Source organism: Neofelis nebulosa, chromosome 4 (genome assembly GCF_028018385.1).
Source record: "Neofelis nebulosa isolate mNeoNeb1 chromosome 4, mNeoNeb1.pri, whole genome shotgun sequence".
In the NCBI taxonomy this organism is placed as follows: Eukaryota; Metazoa; Chordata; class Mammalia; order Carnivora; family Felidae; genus Neofelis; species Neofelis nebulosa.
The window spans coordinates 76,800,235-76,825,851 of record NC_080785.1 but is presented as its reverse complement, the minus strand read 5'-3'; the positions used below and the strand labels follow the sequence as shown (position 1 = coordinate 76,825,851).

The 25,617-nt window shown below is 37.3% G+C and overlaps 1 protein-coding gene across 1 annotated transcript in view; it reads left to right on the top strand.

Annotated features, from left to right (window-relative positions):
- The window catches only part of ZNF804B (zinc finger protein 804B), a 512,004-nt gene that overhangs the window by 400,521 nt on the left and 85,866 nt on the right, over positions 1 to 25,617 (top strand). Inside the window, exon 2 of the mRNA XM_058725168.1 lies at positions 12,144 to 12,287. Coding sequence (XP_058581151.1) covers positions 12,144 to 12,287 — 144 coding nt within the window. The remainder of the gene's footprint in view (positions 1 to 12,143; positions 12,288 to 25,617) is intronic.

Sequence of the window (25,617 nt, the reverse complement as noted above, 5' to 3'; positions counted from 1 at the left end):
TTGTATCCTACTCCTCTATGAGAGAATGTAGGTTCTTCTATTTATCCCATGTGTCTCTTTTTCTTACTCTATGTCTTTGTCCATATTCCTCATGCAGGTTTTACTACCACTTTTTTTGTTTGTTTGTTTTTTGTTTTCTGTCTCTTGGCATTCTACCCTACAGGGAAATCCAAAGTAAAGCCATAAAGCCATTGTGATATTTGGTCATGCAGTAAATGAAGAGGGATTCTCTTGCCTAAGCCTATGCTGTTGCTCCTAGGGAATGCCTAATATATTTATTTATTAGAAGTTGTTTCTTATCAGTGAAGGCTCTCTTTTCTTTTTATGTTATAGAAGAGACTTGTTTCTACTAAAAGGGGTATAAATGTCCCCTGCCACCACTGCAGCTAATACAAACTAGAGATTTGCTGATAAATGCAGCCATTAATAAGGATACAGGTTCCAGAGTATTTAGGCAGACAGCAGCCAGTCAGGATTTTCTCTGACATAATGGATAGAGGGAAAACATTCTATAGGAATCAATTTTTTTAGATCACTTCATTGTGCTTTGGACATTCAAAGTGAACTTAGACTTTGTGTAAAGACTCTGACACAAGACGCAGAGTCCAAAAGAGATGTCCTGGGAAAACAATCACAAACAGTGTACAGAGGAACAGTATAAGCAGGAACATCATTCCTGTCTTAGCTACTGAGCGGAAATAATACCAGCTGGAATAGAAGAGGAAGTGGAGGATAGGAATCACAGCCTCCCTAAAGTTTGTGTGGCTTCTTGTTTATTGGCACATAGAGTAAAATCTGCATTAGTCACATCACAAGATGTGGGCTCATTCATGCTCAGCAATACTTATGTACTTTCATAAACTCCAGAATTAAAGAGCCCATCAAATATTATTCATTTTTATATGTAAAAGTAAATCCAAGACTATTAATTTAAACTCATTATAAAATTCTATCATAATAGGCTTATTCTGCTTAGGTATGTTGGCACATTACAAACAGCATGGCTATTTCCCTTCTCTAAATACACATAGCACTTTAAATCCCAGCCAAATGATTATATATCCCTTTGTGTTGTGGCTTGCAATTTGTGAATTAATTCTATCCCTGCAGGTGGTCTGAGAGTCTTTGAAAATAGGAATTGTGTGTTACATTATCTTGCACAGTGGAATAGCACAGTAACTAATTCAAACCTTCATAGCACAACTAAATCCCTACCCTGTACCAAACTCCTTCAAGGGCAGCATAGAAAAGTTAAAAAAAGAAAGGTGAGGTATGAATTCTTTTGTTTTTTTGATTTTTCTTTCTTTTCACCTCAGATATCCCTCCAATATCAGAAAAGATGGTAACTTCCTCCTTTCTAGAGCCAGTCTTTAGTACTGGCTAAATTCAGTGCTCAATCCCAGATAACTATCTGTAATGATCTATGGATTCATAAAGCTCTAAATGCTTTTTTTTTTCATAGCTCTGTGGAATAAAGGGAAGGGGGGGATGGTACATTTGAGGGTGATTCTCCTTCTGTATGGGATTGTTTAAAACTGAAAATTTTCTATTTCTGGTGTTGCAAGAGCAAGAACATAATTTTCTAAGTATGTTGTTAAGTAGATTTTGATTGTGTGGTTTAAGAAAGGGAATATTCTGTATCTATATCTACATCTATATCAGCTTAAAACACTGAATATTCATTTGTACTTCTTGTGTTTCAGAGACACAAAAATCTAGTTCCTTAAGTCTATCTCATTTTCCAAGTGAAGAAATAGAATTAATTGCTCTACCATCGGTCTCAGAGATACAAGTCAAGAACTTGAATTCTCATCCTGAATCTGCTACTTATCCTACATCAGCCTGGGCAAACCATAAAGCTTCTGGATTAAATTTCTTTATGTGGAGAATTTCTGAAGTCCCTTCCAATTACATGTTTCTATAATGACTCTAACTTTTCTGTTCCCCTTCTTTTACAATGGACCCACAACTTCTATTTTACTGTAGCTACCTTCTGATTTTAGACCTGCTCTATCCGCAGTGCATACAGCTATGTGTGTGCGTGCACACACATAATAGATTGGAGCACAGCTATATGGCTTATTAAATTGGTACTGGTGTTAAATAAGTACGGATCCTCCAAGTGCTCAAGCAACTTTGAAAATTTGTAGCAACTATAGTCTTTTGGCCACAATGTGGGTGGGATGTACCATCGGTGCTACCATTATGACCCAGTTTCCAGCTGGTAATCAGGCTTTATGACTTCAAATGACAAGTGTTTTAAGTTTGTTTTCAAAAAGCAAGTGTGTAACCATAAAACTGGTATGCACATTTCCTTTTTAGGGATTTCTGAAGTCACTAAACTATATTTTGCAAAGTTCTGTGAGACTAATAATAAATAGATAAAATATAAATGACAAATAGTTCTTCCAAATTATATGACAACGGAGCCAAGCTTTTGTGCATCATTTCATGATCCTGAAATGAACATAATCTAGTTTATAGCATTTCTTTTAGCCCATGTGAATGCCTTTTTCTCAAGCTAGCATTTTAATAGGTTTTCCTTACTTTGACACATTTTCCCAGGTTGCACTTAATACTTCAAGATCTGAGTCACAGAGTTTCAGTATAGCATACTTCTCTCACAATAGCTAGTTTTCTCTAAGTTTGAAAGTAAATTACCTATTAGAATTGCAATAGAGAGAAGCCTGAAGCAGCCAGTTTGAAATAATGAAGTGCCTTTGTGAGCACAGTCACTTTTTAAACATCCCTGGTTATAGAACGAATAAACCAAATGTAGTAGACATTTTATCAGGCATGATAGCAGACATTCAGGAAAACAGACAATGCCCTTGGAGTTTTGGCATTTATCTGGCTTGCATGTCCTTAAAAGCAAAGCCATTGGCACTATCCTCTTTTCATACATCACTTCGGGAGTTCCTGGGCCTGTTTTTAGCACATGTGGAAAGTAAACCCAGTTTTTTAGAACTGAACAGATTAGTACTGGAAGAACCTGAGAAGCCCTGGGAATGAGAACTTACCTGACAATCACCTCAATCTATTTAAGGGAGCATACTTGCAAGCCAGTTCCCAAGCCACAGTGAAACAGTGTCTAGATCAGCATCTCTTAATGACCATTTCTCCCCTAAATAACCGCTTGAAATATTGAATTAAAAAAAAAGTCTTGTAATTGAGCAGGTGTCACTTGCAACTTTCTAGAAAACTTAGTTACCTGACATTTTTCATTGATTTCTCTTATATTAGAAAATGAAATGTCAGACACTATTAATTGCGTTTTTACAATAAGTAGTTACAGCAGGAGTAATGGCTAAATGAAGGCACTTTCTGTCTAATCCACAATGGATGTATTCATTTAAATGTATTCAATTTAGATGAATGCAATATGTCTATATTCATTACAGTTATACTTATCTGTGGGCTGAATTGATGGGGTGGTAATTACTACTTTTATAAATGGGACAGTATTGTCAGTCTGGAGGAAGAAAATTCCTTTTCTTATCATGTTTTATACACCCACACAATAGACACATTCTAGGATCTTTCTTTCAAGTGTAGAAATCTTGCCCTTGATCTTCCATTGGATCTAATGATTGTAAATACGGTCTGCCAGGAGGTTGCCTTTCTTGAAGGTTGACAAGGGCTGCTCTTTGTCTCAGGGAAAATGACAGAAAGGAACTGAGAGTGTCAAGATCATTCCATACAAAGAAGTTTGCATTTGTCACATGGCAAGCCTCAAGCTCAGCTATATGCATAATATAGCACGGATCAGATTAATTTTACACTGTACATTGTTTTTCTTTGAGTGCAATGAAAGTAGGACTATCAAAATGTAATTTTGCCGTACATTTTTTTTTTCAAGAGACACCTTTTTCAAGAACGGTTTTAGGTTTACAGAAGCAATGGGTAGAAAGCACAGAAAATCCCCATGTTATCTACTCAACTCTTACAACTAATCTCCCTTATTATTGCTATTTTGCATTTGTGTGGTAGGTTACTGTGATACAACTGATAAACTGATATTGATATGTTGTTATTAGCCAACGTTTGTAGTTTATCTTAGGGTTCACTCTTGATTTGTACAATTATATGGGTTTTGACACCACCATACACATTTCAGCATTCCAATGCTCTTCCTTATAGCACAATACGCACCCAGACAAAAAGTGAAAGAGAAATCGAATGTATTTATTCCTTCACTCAATATATTTATTCATTCATGCATTCATTAATGGGTGTTAGCAGGCCAAGCACTGCTATTTAATGGATTCAACCACTTCCCTGACCCTGGGTTAGTTTGCATATCTGTTCATGCACCCTCTTTTTCTCCCCAACCCAAGTATACTGTTTGGTAGTCCTTGCATCTTGATGAGCTAATATATTGTGTCCAGCAAGGCTCATCAGCTTTTGTGTATTTTACTATTTCGTCGATTGTTAAAAACCTCTGCAAACCATTTCATGACCTTTAAAACATGTACATTGTAGCACCTGTATTCAATCGATAAGCAATCTGGAAATTATACCGGCCCCCTTTTTGCCTTCATGGTGGACAAGCGTAGGTAAGCAATGAAGCAACAGCTACTGTTATGATTATCTTAGGGTGTGTCTGAGACTGCCTTACTCTCTTTCTAAATTGTTTTTCTGGTGGAAGAAAAGTATATTAATATATGCTGAAGAAGATGTAGTTGGTGGTGTAGAATGCTGATGAACAGTGGTTCTAATAGAAATGCATGTATTTTTCAAAAATAGTCTCTGTTCAAGTGCAGCCAGTTAGGAAGCTTTTCCAAAATAAGCAGTTATACAAGCAAACCCTAAGTATTTAATTGTTACTTCATGATCAGAAATGCAATCTTCACTCTGCCATTTTGCCAGTAAGTCAGAAATTTGTCATTTCTTTCCAAATTAGAAATGATGCCAAACTGTCTCCACAACATGCTACACAGAGGCAAGAGTTCATATATTTAATGTGGTTGTATTTGTCTTCTAATCTGGGTACCTGAAATGAATTATTAATAAGAAGGGAAAATCGTTCAAATCTAGGAAGTGGCTGACATCACACCTACGTGGGCACTGATGGAAAGGTATAACTCTGGTCATTTTCTAGTCCAAGTCGGGTAACCCATTACCAGATTCTTAATGAATTGTAAAGCGAAAAGTTGATTATGGCAAGGTCAGATGAGTACTGAAAGTCAAGAATCTGTAGTTCTGGTTGTGAATCTGTGTGCAGAACTACCCTTCCTTACTTTAGGATAATCCTTCATTGAGTTCCTTAGACCTTAGACTCTCCATTAAAAAAAAAATGTGTGTGTATATATATATATATATATATATCTTGTTCTAAACTCCTAAAACCTCATATGTTTAGGATCATACCGATCTGCCATCATTTCATCAGTTCCATTCTCCATGATATGACTTAAATTGCCAGGGCAGGCCATGCTATCTATTATGTAGTGGGAATGGCATTCTCTGCCTTTTATTTCATGAGTTTTATTTATTCAACAAGTATTTATTGAGTTTTTCTAAATAAAAAGTGCCATGGTAGATGCTATTATAATGCAAAGAGCATTCTTTTTATAAAGAAACTAGTGACATCTTTAGGAAAATCAATATTAGTAATATTAATGTTCAAGTATGAGTGCATATGATGATCTCTTGACTGTGTGTGGTATTCCAAAATAGTCCAAAATTTAAACAATTATCATGAGATAAAAACCTCTGAATCTCCTAATTGCATCAACCAAATTTGCATTGACTAGCATGAACTGATCATGCTTTCAGATGAGATGGTCGAGTGAGGTTGAGATGGGCTCCTCTCACTTGCTCAAATTTCCATCAGAAAATTAAAGTTGCTTTGTAGACTCATGAGAGAATGGTATTTTTAAAAATAATTTCCTAGTGTCACATGCATACAATGATGCATCCATGTTTACATATACACACAAAATATCTAGACATCAAGTTCTACTTTTGCCATGCATTATGCTAAGTGCTTCCATAAAAATAAACTCATTTTATACTTACAGCAGTTCTGCAAGCTACTCATTACTCTCCTTAATTTATACTGAAATAACTGAAACTTCTATAAGAGAGAGGCTGAGATTCAAGCTAGTCAGTCTCCAAGGAATATTTTTTCCCTATCACAAAAATAAAATAAATCAATGAATAAAACCCCCTACAGTGAGTTTTCCATTATCCAGTCTGTTGCAAAGATTCAGGAAGACAATGGGGACCAAAAGAGTTTTCCGAATCCATGACAGCCACTTGATCAGAGGAGGGGAATGCACTGTCTTTGAAGCAGGATCTTATTTGGGGACAATATAATAGAACAGGTTAGAGAATATTAGAATTCTTAAAGCAATCTCTTACACATAATAGTGAAAGGTCAAATGTGAGCTTTCATACAAAGAATATGAATTCAATCCTCAAAGCTCTGAGCTGGTATTACCATCAAGGAGATATGAAGAGCAGCAATTGATTTTTTCCGTTTCCTTTTTAATAACCAGGGCACATATTCACAACCAGCAGAAACAAGACTACCACCTTGTATTTTCCTAGTGCCTATCTCTCAGCTTCAAGAACTTAATAGATTTTTAAAATTATAATTACTCCTCTTACACTCTCTGGGAGCTAGGGCCTTGGTATCATCCCAAATCCACAAAATGTTAGCAGAGGCAGCTTGAAATTTTGTGGCAACTGGATAAAACCTAAGTAATTGGGACAGCCTTTAGCATGGTGATTAATAGTTCTGAAGTCAGGCAGATCTGATTCTTAATTTAGTCTCTGCTTTTCAGTGATTAGCAAGTTTCTAAACATGTTTGTGCCTTGTCTTCCATACCTTTATATGGAATAATAATAGATAATACTTCATCAGGTTATTTGGAAGATTAAGGGAGTTAACAAGTGTGAAGTGCTTAGCAGATTTCCAGTTTACAATGAATGCTCAGTGGGTGTTACTGTGTAATCATCATTACGATAATAAAATAATTTGGTAGCAAAATAGCCATATTTCCAATTAAAAGCATTACTTTAGTCAGAATTCTTGCCACATTAGATATGTCCCTGTTATTTGCATGAATGTAAATTTTTGGTGTGAAAAAGTCCATGTTCCCTCCCTGCACCCAAAATATTAATTATTAAAAGTAATTAATTACTACAGAATTCTTATTGAACTGAAACATAAAATGCCCACTGGCAATACCTAATGTTTTAAAAATGACTCTTGTTAAGATAACTGTCATATTCAATTTATAATTCTTTTTCAACCTTTTAATGAATCATTGAGAATGGTTAACACGAGGCTTTCTTTTACTTCATAAATGTTACTTTTTTTTCTGTTAAATAAGCTTCTAAAGCCTCCTTTTAGGCAAAGTGTGAAAGAGAACTTTGAATAACTAGCAAGGCAATGATAGAATTATATGTTTTTAATTTTATTTCCAGTATAGTTAACATACAGTGTTGTGTTAGTTTCAGGTGTACAATCTAGTGATCTGACAATTCTCTACATTACTCAGTGCTCATCGTGATGAGTACTCTTTAATCCCTTTCACCTATTTCACCCATCTCTCCACCAACCTCCCGTCTGGTAACCTTTTGTTTATTCTCTATAGTCAAGAGTCTGTTTCTTGGTTTGTCTCCTTTTCCTTTGTTCATTTGTTTTGTTTCTTTAAATACCACATGAGTGAAATCTTATGGTATTTGTCTTTCTCTGACTGACTTATTTCACTTAGCATTATACTCTTTAGTTCCATCCACATCGTTGCAAATGGCAACGTGTCATTCTTTTTTATGACTGAATAATATTCCATTATATATATGTGTGTGTGTGTGTGTGTGTGTGTGTGAATGTATGTACGCATATGTGTATATATGTATGTATGAATCTTCTTTATCCATTCATCTGTCCATGGACACTTGGGCTGCTTATTTGGCAACTGTAAATAATGCTGCAATAAACATGGCATTCAGTGTAAATATGCAATAATGCCTGTATCCTTTTGACTCAGTACTTCTGTATTTTGGGGGTAAATACCAGCTAGTGTGATTAACGGATCAGAGGGTAATTCTATTTTTTAACAATTCTTGAATGTATAACTACTTAGTGGTTAGTCGGATGAGTGTGTGGTTAGAGGGAAGAATGAATGACTGGATGGGTGAAGAAGCATGACACGGTGGATAATGTTCCCTGCTTTACCATTGCCTGATTTTCTAGAGCTCATGAAGTTACTGAACATCAGTGGCCTCTTTCAGCTGGTAGATTTACACTACACGATACCTTCCTTACTAGTCTGCTAGTCTGAGCCCTTGCCCTCCAGTCTTCTGGTACATACAGCTAGACCAACTCAGCTCCTTCTCCATGGACAGTTCAACTTCACACTAGAGAACAGGCCCACCTCACACATGGACCACTGGATTATGGTTCTTTTACTAAAAGTAGATCTAGTGCCAACCACAGTTTCCAATTTTGCCAAAGATGCTTAACAAACCTTATTATTACTATTTTTTCTTTTCCTCTGTGATTCCTCTCACCCTATCCAACTCTTGACTTATATTCTCTTCTGCCTGAGACTTTCATTCTCAGGTCTCAGCTTCCCCACTTCTGACCCCCAATTACCTGCTGTTAAGTTTATGCTCTTACTTCTGGGTTTGATAGACACCCGAGATTGTGACCTCTGTGTGCTATGCTAATGGCAGTTATTTCCCACATATGTATTCCTCCTCTCTTAATAAGGGAACTAGAATATGCCCTGGGGAATATCATTAATTCCTTAGAAGGAAGGAATATGGGGATAGCAGCACCATTTCCCGGCAAGAAAAATGAATTAAGAAATGGGGTATGCAGTTTAGTCTGATAAAGGTGAAATGTGGACATTCACAGGAGATGGCTTAAATGTTGGTAACTCTCTTATAATTATAAATTTTGCAATGAAATTCACTTAATGTCATAATTAAAGTATTTTTTAGTAATAAATGCTGTGTAGATGAAGATACCAAGAGTAATTGCAGAAGCCTCACCCCTAGTCATTGAGCTGTTGTTATAAAAATCCTCCATATAGGGGTGCCTGGGTGGCTCTGTGGGTTAAGGGTCTGCCTTTGGCTCAGGTCACATGATCTCAGGGTTCATGGTTTGAGCCCTGCGTGGGGCTCTGTGCTGAGAGCCTGGTGCCTGCTGCAGATCCTGTGTCTCCCTTTCTCTCTCTCTCTCTCTCTCTCTCTCTCTCTCTCTGCCTCTCCCCTGCTCATGCTCGGTCTTGCTCTGTCTCTCAAAAATAAATAAACATTAAAAAAAATCCTCCACATAATCGGGAATAACATGAGAGGTTATTTTTAGCTCCCCTGAATTCTCAGTTACCACCCACTTCCAGTTAATGAAGCCGAGGCACTTCTGATCACTGAAGCAGAGGTTTTCCATATCCAAGGCACATGGTCACTTTTCTAAGGTTGTTATTCTAGTGTCGTGATCGTGTAAGAAAAACTGTGGGTAAACCTAAGTAGTCTCTAGTCCCAGTCTTTGAACTTAGACAGGGCATGTAAAGGACATGTAAAATGATCCCTGGAGAAAGATGGGATGAGAAATAATGGTTGCCTCTAACTGTAAGGCTACTGGTTCAAAAGAATGAGCTCTACCTCAGTGTTACACCTCTGCCTCAGTTCTCAAGTGACTACGTTAACAAGCCATTATTTCAATTTTTTGAGCAACTGGGTTTTTGTCCTGAAATTGAAGTCCGTGTTCTCATTACTGGATACATCCTGTCAGTAGTTTTTATATCCCCCATTAGCCTAGAATGTAACCAAATTGCTACTTTAATTCTCTTACATAGACAGTCCAGATATTTGGTTTAGTTTTGTTGTTTGCTAATGGTACTCCCATCCTGCTTGCTTTTTGTGCCATGTTGTGTTAGCCTCTTATATTTGGGCTTGAATCATTATGCTCCCATGTCTAAATTCATTGCTCCGTCACGTTGCCCAACCTGTGATGATCTGCCTACATTCCCTTTGCTTGCTTTCTTATCTGGTCGGCAATGGTCCTGTGATTCAGGTTAATGGCCTGATTTCTTTCTATAGAGTGTTAGTCACGTTAGAGAAACAGAACTAAAGTCCATCCTTTATTTTGTCTCTTCATCCTTTTTATAAAGTTTATTAATTTATTTTTAAGGGAGAGAGAGTGTGTGTGTGTGTGAGTGGAGCAAGGGCAGAGAGACGGGGACAGAGAATCTGAATCAAGCTCTGCACTGGCAGCAGAGAGCCCAATGTGGGGTTCAAACTCACAAACCTTGAGATCAGGACCTGAGCTGAAGGCAGACGCTTCACTGACTGAGCCACTCAGCACCCCCTGTCTCTTCATTCTTTATACATATTTATTTGGTACCCTCTATGTGCCAGTCACTCTTTTCTTTAGGCACTGGGATAATAGAGGACTTGCAGAATGGCAGAAGGTGTGAATATGTAGGCTACTATTATCCATTAATTTATGTAATGTATACTAAATAGGTAACTCTGGACTAGACAATTGTTTGGCATTGTGGACACAAAGTTGAATAAAACAGTTCCTGCCCTCAGAGGATGTATGGGCATAGACATGAAAAAAGATAATCTAATATCATGTGACTTCGTCTGATTATAGAATTAAGGGGGGTAATATGGGAGCATGGGTTCATGCAATATGACGCTGATGAGGTAGGGAGGAGCTTGTATGGTACATTAAGAGGACTGGCCTCAAGGGAGATAGCAAAGCATCTTGTTTATTAACAAGGGCGCTAGGCATACATTATTTGAATTCAAATCCCCCCTCCACTTACTCAGTGGCCATGAGTGTGTGATTTGAGTGTGTGATTCTAAGTGCTGATTGATACCTCTGTAAAGTGTAGATTAAAAGAGAACTTATTTTTATAGGGTTGGTGTGAGGAGTAAGTGAGATAATTCACCACATACTCAGCTTACTACGTGGCACATAGCTTATGCTCAGTAAGTATTCATCGCTATTATTCTATAGGAAATAAGAGAATTCAAGAGGATTATTATTCTTTTTTAATTGAAGTATAATTGACCCCCAACGTTATGTTAGTTTCAGGTGTACAACATAATGTTTCAACATCTCTATATGCTCACCGCCAGTGTAGCTACCACCTGTCACCACGCAGTGGTGTTACAATACCACCGACTATATTCTCTATGTTCAAGAGGATTTGAAGCAGGGGAGTGATGTGGCCAAAACTCTGTCTGTGATAAAGCACAGTCAAAATTATAAGAGTAATGGTTTTGAAAACTATGTGGTAAACCCATTGGCCGTGTCTAGCATGAACTGATGTTTCTCGAAGAAGCTTAGCCTGGAGTTAGAGACTGCAGATAAATATGACCCTAGCTATAGTGTGAATGGAGGTTATCCACGGAGACTGTATGGAGTAGATAGATCAGTGGCTGAGGATGGAATTGTGTGAAACAGAAACGTAAGGGATAATATCAGAAGAAGACATGTTTATGAATGTTCATGGATGTGTTTGGTAACAAGAAACGAAATGGGCACTTTGTCCTTCCGATAAAGCCATGGGAAAGCATTCCAGAGGGGACAAAGGGCTGGGCCTTGGGAAAGGGGTAGGAGCTCATCAACTTGACAAGGTGGGAATAGGCATTGTATGCATAGAATAGCAAGTCCCAACACTGACAGTTTCAGTGAGGCTAAAACACATGAAGCAGTAAATGAATGATATAAAACAATGTCATCAATGTCCCAATAAAATATTATAGTAGAGAGGCCTTGGAGTAATGGGTGCTTCAAGGACATAGTGGAGGCTTGTGTTTGAGATCAGCCATTGGATTGGCAGAGGAAATTGTGGTGATTCTTTCAGTTAGGTGAGTCAGTAGACCAACCTGGAAATGGATGGCAAGAAAGAGAATGACCAAGCTGCAACTGTGGGCTTCTTTGGGGGAATTCATTCTGTGTTTGTTGATAAGTTAGGAATGAGGCTGAGTTGAAAGTTATTTCCAGTGTGCCATGAATTTCCAAAATAAAAAAAGTAAATAAATAAAAATAATGAGCCTCACCATATTCTTTCAGTCATAGTAAATTTAAATAACCAGTTGGTTAATGTGAGATCTGGTTATGCTATGAGAGAGAAATATAACCAACATTTTTTCCTCCTTTAAAGGACTTTCCAGAAAAGGAGAAGTCCACAGCAAAGGCCCTGGAAGATGTAAAAGCAAACTTTTACTGTGAATTATGTGACAAGCAGTATCACAAGCACCAGGAGTTTGACAATCATATTAATTCTTACGATCACGCTCATAAGCAGGTAAGCCCGAGTGGGAAAAATCTTTCTTATTCCTAGATTTGTACCTTCACAACAGAATGTATGCATTTAGCCTTATTTATTGTCATCTAAGATGCTGAGGTGAAACCATTTTTTTTTTTCTTGAAAGGTTGTTTTCTGTTTAAATGTTAGGTAAAATATTTTTTTTTTCCTAGAAGTCACATAAAACTGTAGGTGAATTTAAAGAAGATCTAAAAGCAGGCTGATATTTATTTTAGAATTACACATACGGGGAAGCCAGAACCCAGTAAAAAGAGTGACCTATTCAAAATCACCTAACTAGATAGTGGCAAAAGGAGAGCACTGGACAGACTCTGTTATAGGGTTCTTTCTTTTTTTATTTTTTTTATTTTTTTTGGGAGAGAGAGAGACAGAGCATGAACAGGGGAGGGGCAGAGAGAGAGGGAGACACAGAATCGGAAACAGGCTCCAGACTCTGAGCCATCAGCCCAGAGCCTGACGCGGGGCTCGAACTCACGGACCGCGAGATCGTGACCTGGCTGAAGTCGGACACCTAACCGACTGCGCCACCCAGGCGCCCCATGGGTTCTTTCAAGATTTCTGAGGTTTAGCGAAAACTAGGACTTTAGGAAAACAATTCTCATTAAAAGGTTACATTTTTCCAAAGAATACCCTCTTAGGAAAGTCAAAGTGATTACTTAATAAATGGACCATTGCAAACAAATAAACGAAAACTCTGAGAGGCTAAGTTGAGAGGTAATTCATATAGAAACATTTCATTTTTTTTCCCTAAAGGGCCATATATATACATTATCAGTTTGGATAGTCTATGCATGCTACTATAATCCTCTCTTTCCATCTCTCTATGCAAGAGGAGGCTATTATTCTTATCCTTTTAGCATTTATCCTTGTTGCATGAGGTATGAAGATTTTGGCCATTTAAGAATTAGGAGTGTTAAATCCACTAAGAAAGAGATTCCACTTGGTCAGAGGATTGACTGTGGCTCACAACTGTGAGAAGGTGTACACTCCTGATGCCAAATGGATCTGATATCTTGGAATGTGTGGGGAACTCTTCTATAATCTAGACCTAAAATATTTATTCAGACTAAACAACAACAAATATTTTGACTAACATCCCTAGTATTTACTGAGTGCATATAAAATATTTGTCCTTGAGAGATCCAAGGTTCAGTTTCTATTTTTAAAGGTGTGGCATGTATCCATAATTTATTGTATTTTTCAGTCAAGAGCAAGGACATGGAATAAACTGTTTTAGGACTGTGATTCCCAAAACTTAGTGTGCATAATGATCACTTTGGAACTTGATAATGCAGATACCCAGCCTCTCCTTCAGGTATTCTAATTCAATAGTTCTGAGTGGGGCCCAGGAACTTGCATTTTAAAATGATTAAAATGGAGAATTTCAAACAGGGTCCAAAATATCCATTATTGGGGCACCTGGGTGGCTCAGTCCACTAAGCAACTGACTCTTGATTTCAGCTCAGGTCATGATCTCAGGGTCCAGTGATTGTGATCGAGCCCCATGCTGGGCATGGAGCCTGCTTAGGATTCTGTCTTCCTCTCCCTCTGCTCCTCCCCCACTAGTGCATGCATGTGCTTGCTCTCTCTAAACATACACACATACATATCCATACTTTTGGTTGACACGTGTTTAAGTTTCTTTGAATATATATTTCAACTATAGGTTTTTCATTCCCTCCTTATGTTTACTTCTTGCAATTTATCTGCTGAAAAAATTAGACATATTCAGGATTTTGCTAAATGTAATCCAATACTGTCTTTTCTCATTTCCTCTGTCTTCTGTATTTCTTTTAAACTGATTGTTACATATAGAGATCTAGACAAATTCAAGTTCATACTTTTTTCTTAGCAAAAATACAAGGCACATTGTACCCTTGTGTAAAGAGGCATATGATGTCTAATTGCCTCTATTTTTATGACTTTAAGTTTGAGAAATGGGTTTAGATAATAGCTGTTTGATCCATCCATCATTAAGTACCTCACTTTTTTCCACTAATGATTTTTGTAACCATCGATGATCATTTGCTTAAATCTATTACTTCATTTCAAGTTGTAAAATGATGATTCTAATTCTATCATCCATTCATTATTAATTACATGGAATATGTCTATAAAGAGAAATTTCCATAAGCATCACTCTCAGTGGATTTTATGTAGGTGGTCTTGAGATGATATACATATATATATATATATATATATATATATATATATACACACACACACACATATGTAATATATATGATATATATATATATATATATATATATATATATATATATATATATATATTAGAAAAATAAGTAACCAGAGAAGGTTCTCATGGGATAGCTACATATGATCTGTGCTTTAAACATGCAGAAGTAGATGTTGAACTTGAGGCTGAAGATGGGATGGCATTCTTGACAGTGGAAACACAAGAAGCTAAGGTGAGGAAATAGAAGGGCATGAGACATGTTTTCAAAACTGTAGAAAGCACTGGACTCCTAAGAGGGTGATTTCTCCACACCTGCTCTACCTGCTACAGCCTCTCTTGTACTCTGGAATTCTGTCTCATCAATTTCCCTTTTTATTAGTTCCTTCAATCTTATTTCCATTGGCTTTCCAACATGTTGATAAAACAAACTTTCCTCCAGCCTTCTATTTTATCTGTGTCCCTATTTCTGTGTGTCTTTAGGCTTATCAGTGCTCTAATGTTCCTGGGTATGCTCCTTCACCAAACAAGCGTTGAGCTTCTGTTATGTACTGTTGTGCTAGTTGTGAAAACTGGACCCATTTGGTCCCTAACTTCAGTTGGGAGCTGCCATCCCAACTGGGGAGACAGACACATCCACACACCATAAGTGTACTAGCAATTGTATACCTAAGATACTAAGTGTACAAAACTGACTTACGAAAGAAGAGATGACAATTAAGCTAGAATTCTTAAAGAATGACTAGAAATTAACTGTGTAGTGACAAGTGGTAGGTCTTATATGATAGAAAACCTACATCAAGACATGCGGCGGTTCCAGAACATGATCCACCCACAGAGAAACTGCAACAGATTCTCTCTCTTTGGCCACTAAAGTCACCGTCACTATCCTGGGGAGCTCTTGTGTCTCATTCCTCTCATTCTTTTCCAGTAGATCTTGTTCTCGGTCTTCGTTCTGCAATCTCTTTTCACCATTCGTATTTAATCTCACTTTTGAATCTTTGCTAGGGCCTTCGAACTGGACTCCCCATCTCCCGTAGTTTCCCTGCTCTAAACCAGGCTACCCATTTATGGCCATTTAATCTTCTTAAATGACCACGTTCAGGGGGTGATGACTGACTTTTTCAAGAGTCTGAACTACTTAGCCTGTCAATTCAAAACGTCCACAGTCTGGCTCTGGCTTCCATTTCCAGATTTGTCTTCTGCAACTCCAGAATTTCCCTACAGTTTCTCAAAGATGCCTTATGCTTTCCCACCTGCTCATCTTGGCTCCTAATCTTCCCTCTGCCTGGGATGCCTCCCATCTCGTTCGTGGCTGTATTTCAACATATATTCCTGCGTATTTAATGCAGAGATTGACAATTTTTACCTGGATATTCAAAGAGCTGAGATCTCATGGTAAGGTGACCTGACAGCATTTTCCAAATTCTCTTTGATCAAAATCTGTTAACATTGTGCAGAATTTTGTACAAAAGTCCACTTTGGAAAATAATGGAATAATTAAATGTGCTGTAGACCTTGTAAGACTCCTTTCTTGTGTAATGTTGAAATTTTTTTTACCTAAAGATTTATTTTAGCCTAAAATTTTGACAATAGCTTGAATTTTAAATGAAGCTGGGTTTACAATTTCCCTTTTAAGTGAAACTGAATTTTATATACAGAAAAAGGAAGTATTTACTAAAGTAAAACATGCAAAAGTCTTTTTTTTTTTTTTTCAAATTCCAAAGCTAAATATGTCTGTTTGGTTCTTGCTTCAGTAAGGGCTCTTCTTGATTGTGATGATGATTATAATGATAGTGGTGAGGATTTGGCTGAGAATATTTTTTGGCCTGAGTAATATGAATAGCTTCTATAATTTTATTTTCCATGTGGATTCAGACAAAATATCTGTCCTCTTCTGTTGAACTTCCAACAGTATGGTCTTTTTGGTATACTTTGAAGTGACTCTAAATTCACATGAAATGAATTCTGTTACTCATTGGTAGAATGACTTAGAATGAGAAGCAAGGTAATCTGAATTTTTATTATTCCCTAGGCTCCTTCAGTTGAATAAGTGATTTCTAAGCTTTTATTGTCTTGTACCTGAATAGCAGTGTCCTGTGTTATTTTATTATAAAGATTATATTATTCAGAGATATATTATAATTCTAGAGAAGTAAGTCAAAATATATGACTTTAAAAATAAAGTAAAATAGCCTGAGAGTCATAGCTTTAATTTAATTCCATTGGGCATTTAATATAATTTTTCTATAATTTGATAAAAAATTAAGGTATTCTTCTTAGGTGAGGTGCCTGGGTGGCTCGTTTGGTTAAGCATCTGACTTTGGCTTAGGTCATGATCTTGCAGTCCTTGAGTTCAAGCCCTGCATCAGGCTTTGTGCTGACAGCTCAGAGCCTGCAGTCTGCTTCAGATTCTGTGTTTCTCTCTCTCTGTGCCCCTCCCCCACTTGTGTTCTGTCTCTCTTTCTCTCTCTCAAAAAATAAATACACATTAAAAAAAGTTTTTTTAAAGATATTTTTCTTAGGTATTATTGGTAGAGAAAGATTTCTTGTCAGTAAAAAAAAGCTGAATTTTTTATAGATATTCAATAAGCGGAAAAATAAATTTCTAGCTTTAACAACCTAGCTCTATATATAACTCACATTTTTGGAAATAACTCCATTGTTTTAGCTATTGCCTTGAACTTATGTTTCCATGTAAATGTTGAGCATTACCACTAAAGCAGTTTGAATGTATATACAAATTATAGTCACTTGGATAAAGACAGCAGTGTAACTATTAATATAGCTAACATGTTAATAACAGCTAATTTCTTGTGAGACTCTCTACAAGTCATAATTCTTTTCTCAAGACAGTTAGCCACAAGTGTATAATACTGAAATGAAAACTGCACATCCTTACATGCAATAAAAATCTCTCCTGCCTCAGAGACATACTGGCTCATCTCAATTTAGAAAAAACAAAGGAGCCTGATCCCCATACAAATAATCCAAGAAAATATCTTCAGTAATAAAAAACAAATCCACTTTTAGATCCTCCACATGTGACATTTAATCCTCCTAATTTTCATTTGCCTCACGACTGGATTTATTTTCACTCAGGAGAACTTGTCAAGCCTGAATTTCAACTCCAACTGATTCATTCTTAAAATATGATTTTGGATTCTCCCCAAATCTACCTGCTCAGGATAAAATAACAGAACAGAATCACCTTTGCCGTCTTGTCTCCAAGAGGAAGACTCCCACAACTGCTCAACAAATTCAGTCCAATTACCCCTTGCTTTGCTCCTACAATTTGATTTTTTTTCAGTTTACTTATTTATTTTGAGAGAGGGAGAGGGAGAGAGAGAGAGAATACAAAATGCAAATAGGTGGGGGGCAGAGAGAAAGGGAGAAAGAGAGAGAATCTGAGAATCCCAAGCGAGCTCCACACTTCCAGCATGGAGCCCAATGTGGGGCTCGAACTCACAAACCATGAGATCATGACCTGAGCCAAAGTAGAACATTTAGCCGATTAAGCCATCCACGTGCCCCAAGTGGATTTAATTTTCTCCAAATACTGCCCCAATTGTCCTGATAATATATTTCACCATTATATGTTTAAGTTACTAGTCCTCTTAATGTGGCAAAAAAAACTTCAAGGTCTAGTTAATTTGTAGGATCAGCAAAGGTGATGAAATGTAGACTCAAGTATCTGGAATGGAAATTCTCAGAAGCATGCATGCTAGTGAAATAAAATACTACTTATCTTCGTTTATATTCTGCATTCTATAATCCAGCTTTCTGCTATGTGTGTGTGTGTGTGTGTGTGTGTGTGTGTGCGCGCGCGCACGCATGTGTATGTGTACATTCATATGTATATGTAAATGTATATGTGAATATAAATGTATATATACACACCTCACTGACCCCACCCCCTGGAATTACCCAGCAGTAATTGGAACCTCCATTAGCAAAAAACGTGCAAAAGACTCAAAGAAGATCTTAGCTTCTGGCTCACAATTCAGCTTTCCTAAAATGCTGCTGCCAACCTTTTTTAGTTAAAGCCTTTTTGATCTTAAGGTTGTCTCCTGATTAAAAAATAAATTAAAAATCTGTATTCTAGCTCTTCCTGTATCTCAGATGTGCCAAGTGCTTTCCTGCTTTAAGACATTTGCAGTGTATCTCTCTGTAATGTTCTTCCATGTGAACCTTCCTGGTTCTTCTCTTCATTTGTGTGGTAGTTCAATGTCACTTTCTCTGGGTGGGGGTTGGGGGGAGGATCTCTGCTTTGTAACTCTACCTCAAGTGGACAGTTGTCAGTTCTCCCAACCTTAGTACTCTGTTTGCCCTCAGTGGTGGTCAGACTCTATTTGTGCTGGCTCTCCAGAGCCAATTGTTCAATGTATAAGAATTCTGAGAGCTGGCTCTTCAACCATCAGTAGCTTGAAATCAGCCATGGTTTGTGGTGGGAAAACACAAGTACTACAAACAATGCTTCTTGGGTTTTTTTGATTTTTCCAGAGTGTTTGTGTATCAGCACACCATTGCTTATTACTCTGTAAACACAATTTTTTCTTTTTCTTTTTTTGTCCTCTCCCCTCCTCCCTGCCATTGGCTCCACAAAGAGAAGAGGAGGGTGTTGTTGGTTCTATTGGCCATGTATCCATCCTTGTCTCTCTAAAGTGTAGAGCTGTGTTTGGCACATAGTAATGATTCCATAAATATGTTTTAAAAAGAATAAGTGAATACCACTCTGTCCTACGTCGGTATATTCATCCACCGTTGATAAATCACTTATTTTTTCCAGTTTTAGTGAGAAATAGTTGCCATATATTAATGTGTAAATTTAAAGTATACAGCATAGTTTGATTTACATATATTGTGGGTGGTTACAGAGGAAAAAATATTTTGCTTTATGATGAGAACTCCTAGGATTTACTCTTAAAAACTTTTCTATATATTATATAGCAGTGTTAACTATAGTTATCATGTGCATCACATCTCTAGTCCTTATTTATCTTATAACTGGAATTGTATTCCTATTGACCATCTTCCTCCAATCCCCGCTCCTCCCACCCTCCACATTTGGCAGCCACAACTCTGATCCCTTTTACTAAGATTACTTTTAAAGATTTGTCTTTCTCTGACTTATTTCACTTCGTATAATACAATCAAGGTTCATCCACATAACAAATGGTAGGATTTTCTCATTTTTATGGCTGAATAATATTCCATTGTATAATGTTGATGGATTTTTAAGATGTGTCCATGTCCTGGCTATTATAAATAATGCTTGTATGAATATGGGGGTGCAGGTGTCTTTTGAGTTTTTTGGGTTTTTTAAAAATAAATTATTACCAGAACTGGAATCGCCTGGTCATATGGTAGTTCTATTTTTAATTTTTGAGGATCCTCCATAATGTTTTCCATAGTGGCCATAACAATTTACAATTCCAACTGTGCACAAAAGGTTATCTTTTCTCCATATCAACACCAGCCTTTGTTAACTATTGTCTTTTTAATGATGGACATTTTAACAGGCATAAGATGGTATTTCACTGTGATTTTAATCTGCATTTCCTTAATGTCTAGTGATATTAAACATCTTTATTTTGCACCTGTTGGCCTTTTGTCTATCTTTTTTGGAAAATGGTCCCTTCAGTTCTTTTGCCCATTTTAAAATTGAGTTATTTGGTTTTTTGCAATTGAGTTGTATGAATTTTATTTATATATTTGCTATTAACCCCTTATCAGATACATGGCTTGCAGATTTCCCCCCCATTCTGTAGGCTGTCTTTTCACTTTGTTGATGGTTTCTTTTGCTCTGCAGAAGTATTTGAGTTTCACTTAGTCCCAATTGTTTATTTTTGATTTTGTTGCTTGTGTTTTAGGTGTCATATCAAAGAAACCATTGCCAACAGCCATGTCAAGGAGCATTATTCCTGTTTTATTCTGGCAGGTAGAATTGGGTCTCGGCTCCCTCGTCTGAGTGGGCAGGGAAGGGGATGCTCCAGGTAACTCTCAATCTCTCAAACAAGTTCTCCAATGGGACGAACTGGGACTACCCTTAGGCTTGGCTATGAATTAATCCCTCTGCCTGTGTGTAGCACAGATACCCTCTCTGCTGGGTACTAGCTTTGATGTGGGGACAATCCATTCTGTCATCCCACTGCTCTGCTCAAGTGTCACTAGGACGCACAGCTTCCAGGAGTTGTGGCCAGCGGCGGTGGTCAGATGTAGCCTGAAAACACTCTCCACAAATGGTGGACACCTATGACTCACCTCCCTGCCTGGGTTGGGCAAACTCAGCTCTAACACCAGCAAATTCCTCATTTTAAGGATCTAAATAAGGCAGAGCTATACCCCACAGAGTTCCCTGGCCAGAGTACACCACTGCCTTGGTTCTTCAAATTAGCAAAGCCGCTGGTTTGGGTTAATACTTGGGCATATCAACTGTGCCTGCCAAGATTCATGCGCGGGTTCTTCCATGCCCCTCCCCACTTCTCTGTCACATCCTGGTGGTTGAGCCCAAAGACTCCCCTGCAGTACTTGTGGGGCGAGATCAGAGTAGAGGCTTCTGCAAGTGACCAACAGTGCTGTGGGGGTCAGTTGTCCCTGCCTAGGTTCCCCTGTCTCTCCTGAAGGAACCAGAGACTCAGGGGAGATCTCTCTATGTGGTGCTTCACTGGCCTGGGGGCAGGGCAATAACATCAATGTCTAGCTGCTTCTCTTTCCCTTCTAATGTGGTCTGTCTTGGGCTCTGAGGTGCGGTGGGGTGCTTCATCCTCATTGCCATTTTCTAGGAGTCTCATAGTAGTACCTTGTTTTTAATCAGTTATTAACTGTTCTTCTTTTAAAAGGGAGTGAAATCAGGGACAGCCTACCTTGACATCTTGGTGATGTCACTCCTTAAACGCTTCTTAACTCGATAGAGTGAATGTTATAGTAAAGAAGATGGGGCCCCTAATCCCACATTCTTTATAATTATTGAAGAAAGGCTGTCATAAAAACCCATTTTTATAATTTAGAAAATAGTTGAGCTCATATCCGTGCTGATTTGGTGTGCCCCTTGAAGAATTTTACAATTTATTTTGTAGGAAATTGCTAGTCTTCAAGGGCTTCTAAGCAAGCAAATGATATGATCAGATTTGTGATTTAGAAAAATATATCTAAAAGCAGTTTAAGAGATGGTACACCAGGCAAGAGCTTGGCTCTGTGATAAGATATGAGGCTAAAAGCCCAAGAGAGATGATCAGAAATCATTATATAGCAGTGACAAGGAGAGAAAGTGAGAAGGGGTGCATTCAAACGATTGCCATTGGCTCGCAACACATGAACACATGGTCTACATCACTAATAATCAACTAAATACAAACTTGGAGAGTTTTTTTTATAAGGTTGTCAAATATGATAAAAGAATGATCCTACTCAGTGTTGACAAGATGTGAGAAAACAAACACTGGTAAACAGTCCTTATGAGGATATAAATTGTTTCAATCTTTTGATGTTCAGTTTTGGATTATTTAGCAAAAGACTTAAAATGGGAATTTTCCCATCAACAATTCCATCTGGCATGTATTCTAGAAAAATAATCAAATGAATTCCAAAGATTGATGTATAGGATGTTTAAAATAGAAAAATACTGAAAACATGCTAAACCTACAATGAAAAAAAAAACAGAGAATGACTAAATTATGATACATATAAACTGGAATACTATGTAAAAATTAAAATTGCATTTTGGATCTATATTTTACACAAAATTTAATTATTAAAAGAGATGCTTGAATACTTGCTTGTATCAAAAATTAAAAATCAGAAGTATAGAACAATGAGTAAAAGTATGTAGTAACAATTTGGTCCCTATCTTTTTAGATAAGTGTCTAAACATTTACATCAAATTGTTAACTTTTATAGTAAATGTAAACACAAAATGTGATTTTATTTTACATATTATTCTGCTTTCATATGTTTTCACTTACATCTTGTCAGTCCATAAAGATTTCTATTTTATTGTGGTAAGTCGATACCCAGAATTTATGTCACTGTGGCTTCTAAATTGTCTGAGCTTCATATATAATATTATTACCTTATGATTATGTTTTCTTTTTTGTACAACTCTTTTTTCCTGGAGTTAGAAATTGCTTTACTCTTATATTTGCCTCGTTTTCTATCACTGCCTATTACAAATTTATCTCTGAACTATGTACCATATATAATAGCAAGGTCTTTTTTTTTTTTAACTTTTTTTTTGAAGTTTATTTATTTTTGGGACAGAGAGAGACAGAGCATGAACGGGGGAGGGGCAGAGACAGAGGGACACACAGAATTGGAAGCAGGCTCCAGGCTCTGAGCCATCAGCCCAGAGCCCGACTCGGGGCTCGAACTCACGGACCGCGAGATCGTGACCTGAGCTGAAGTCGGACGCTTAACCGACTGAGCCACCCAGGCGCCCTGCAAGGTCTTTTTTTAACATTTATTTATTTATTTATTTTTGAGAGAGAGAGAGCATGTGAGAGAGGGGCAGGGGCAGGAGAGGAGACAGAGAGTTCCAAGCTGACTCCACGCTGATAGCGCAGAGCCTGATGTGGAGCTTGAAGTGAACTGTGAGATCATGACCTGAGGCAAAATCAAGAGTTCTGCTTAGCTGACTGAACCACCAGTGCCTCTGATAACAACGTATTAATACAAAATGTCAGATACATGAGGCAATAGGTCACTTCTGTTTTGGTTTTTATTCCCCTCCTTCCCATTTTAGAGAAATAGGTGGTAGGGACCTCTCTCTTTCTACCCCAGCCCCCACAGGTTGCTCTCCACTCCTGCTGCACAGCTATTGTTCTAAGACTTCTTTTTATCATCATCCTGTGACTGCTTTTGCTTCTCTCCAAGATTTTATTCCTCATTTTCTTGATCTTATGACTTCCTATATCTTATTTCCTCCTTTTGCTGGAACCTAGTCCCCAGAAGCTTCCTAAGACACACAAGGTAAAACTGTGGGACCCACGTGTATCGGTAAATGTAAATGTGCTTATTCTACTTTTATACTTGATTTATTTTTCAACCGGGTTTCAACTTTAATGTTGCTCTTGAAAAGTCATATGTCATCTTTAATCCCAATCCTTTCTTTCTGAAAACATTTAGACATTTCTCTTCATTATTTCTTCTCACAAGAAACATTTATTTACAGCCAGCTATGGGCCAGATACCATTCCAGTTACTGGGGATACAGTAATAAACCAATCATCTCCATACTTGTGGAGCTGACATCACAGTGAGTGTGGGAAAATAGAAAAAGAAGACAGAAAATAGAAAATAAGATCTTCTTCTAAAAAAGAAGATAGAAAATAATAGAATATGCAGAGCACTGGGTAGTCCTATGTGCTATGGAGGAAAATAAGAGTAGAGTGTAGAGGGGGTGCTCTGGGCAAACAGAATTTTAATTAGGGACTTCAGTGAAGACCTTAATGAAAAGACAATGATAAAACTTAGAAGATACAGGGAGCCATTGATTACAGCCATCTATCTGAGGGAGAATGTTCCAGGAAGAGGGAATGTTCCACATAAAGTCTGGGAAATCACACCATGCACACTGTTCCAAAGATTCCTAATATGCTAACATCCTATAATGACTTGCTTTTCTATGAATCAAATTTCAATCACTGTGCAGGCCATTCCATAGAATATTTCAATTAGGAAAATCTCGTCATTTGTTTTGGGATTTTTTAAATATTATATTTGATAATTTCCTCATCTGCTCTCTTTCTTCCCTTTCAAAATTCTCTTATTTGGATATTATAATTCCAGAATGAATCTTCCAAATTCCTTATTATTTTTCTTGCTGTTAATATTATGTCTTAATATTTATGTCTTAATGTGTATGTCTTAGTATTTAGGTCAAAATTCTGTGAGATTTTCACAATATTATCTTCCAGATTTTCTACTGAACATTTTTTCATATTGTGTGTGTGTATGTGTGTGGGGGGAAATAGAGAGAGACAGAGAGTGAGAGAGAGCAAGCAAATGCACATTTGGTTTGGTCTACAGTTTATGTGCTTGAGGCATTCCTCATATATTTTGTAGTACTTGGCTGTTTACCTGACAGTCTTATTTATAACTAAGGGACCAAAAGTTTGATTGGAAGGTTTATGTGTATGGGTTGAGTTTACCAGATGGCAACCTTCAGTATGGTGTGATAAGTAGTAATTATTATTATTTTTTCAGTGAATGACCTACAGGGGTCAGTATCTGTGAAGCTTTCAGAAGCCATGAACAGAAAAGAAATTTGAAATCTCACTTGTATGCAAATTTTCACTTAATCTCCTTATTTTAAATGGTTTTATAGCTTAGCCCTAAACTGTATCAGATGTTCTTAAGACTAAATCCTACCTGGTTCAGTTTTTCCAGAGAGCAAACCTCAGTTTTCTGCCAGAGTAGACTAGGGGATCTGTTGGCCCATCTCCTCTTTTATAAGGGCTAACTGGTTTTCTTATTTTGAGTCCCAACCTCTACTTTTCCAGTTTTACTTCTCTACCAAAGTTTGCTGGATTAATGTCAGCTAGTCCTCACCTCAGTGGTTTGGTCTACCTTGTCTGTTACTTGTCCCTTCCCTTCTCTCTCCTCCCTCTTGTCTTTCCCACCACTTTAGGCCTATATATATATATATTTTTTTTTTTTTTTTTCTTAGTAAAATAGAACCAACACTATATTCTTCACAGAGTTATTGGGACAATGCATGAAAATCTTGGCCCATTGCCTAGCATATAGTAAGTGCTCAACAGAGCAGATGGAGGCATGTTTCACAAAGTGTGGTTTCCAAAGGAAGCTGGGGCTCATTTCTCAAGAATACTGTTTGAGGGATTCTTTCGCCAAATGGGAGGCTAACCTGGAGGGCCTCTAATAATAAATATTTTTTAATAATAAATTTTTTTATCTCTGAAATTATGATTGTGTAAATTTGTAGTTAAATGCAACTTTCTGTCTCTTGATTTAATCTCAGGCTTAGACTTGGCAGTGAAGAAAAAATAATAATGTGCTGCTAGCATTAGGTCCCTGGAGCCATAACACCTATGTCAGGCTTTTACTTTCTGAATACAATTCAGCAACTTCACTTTGATGTATATCAGATGTCAGATA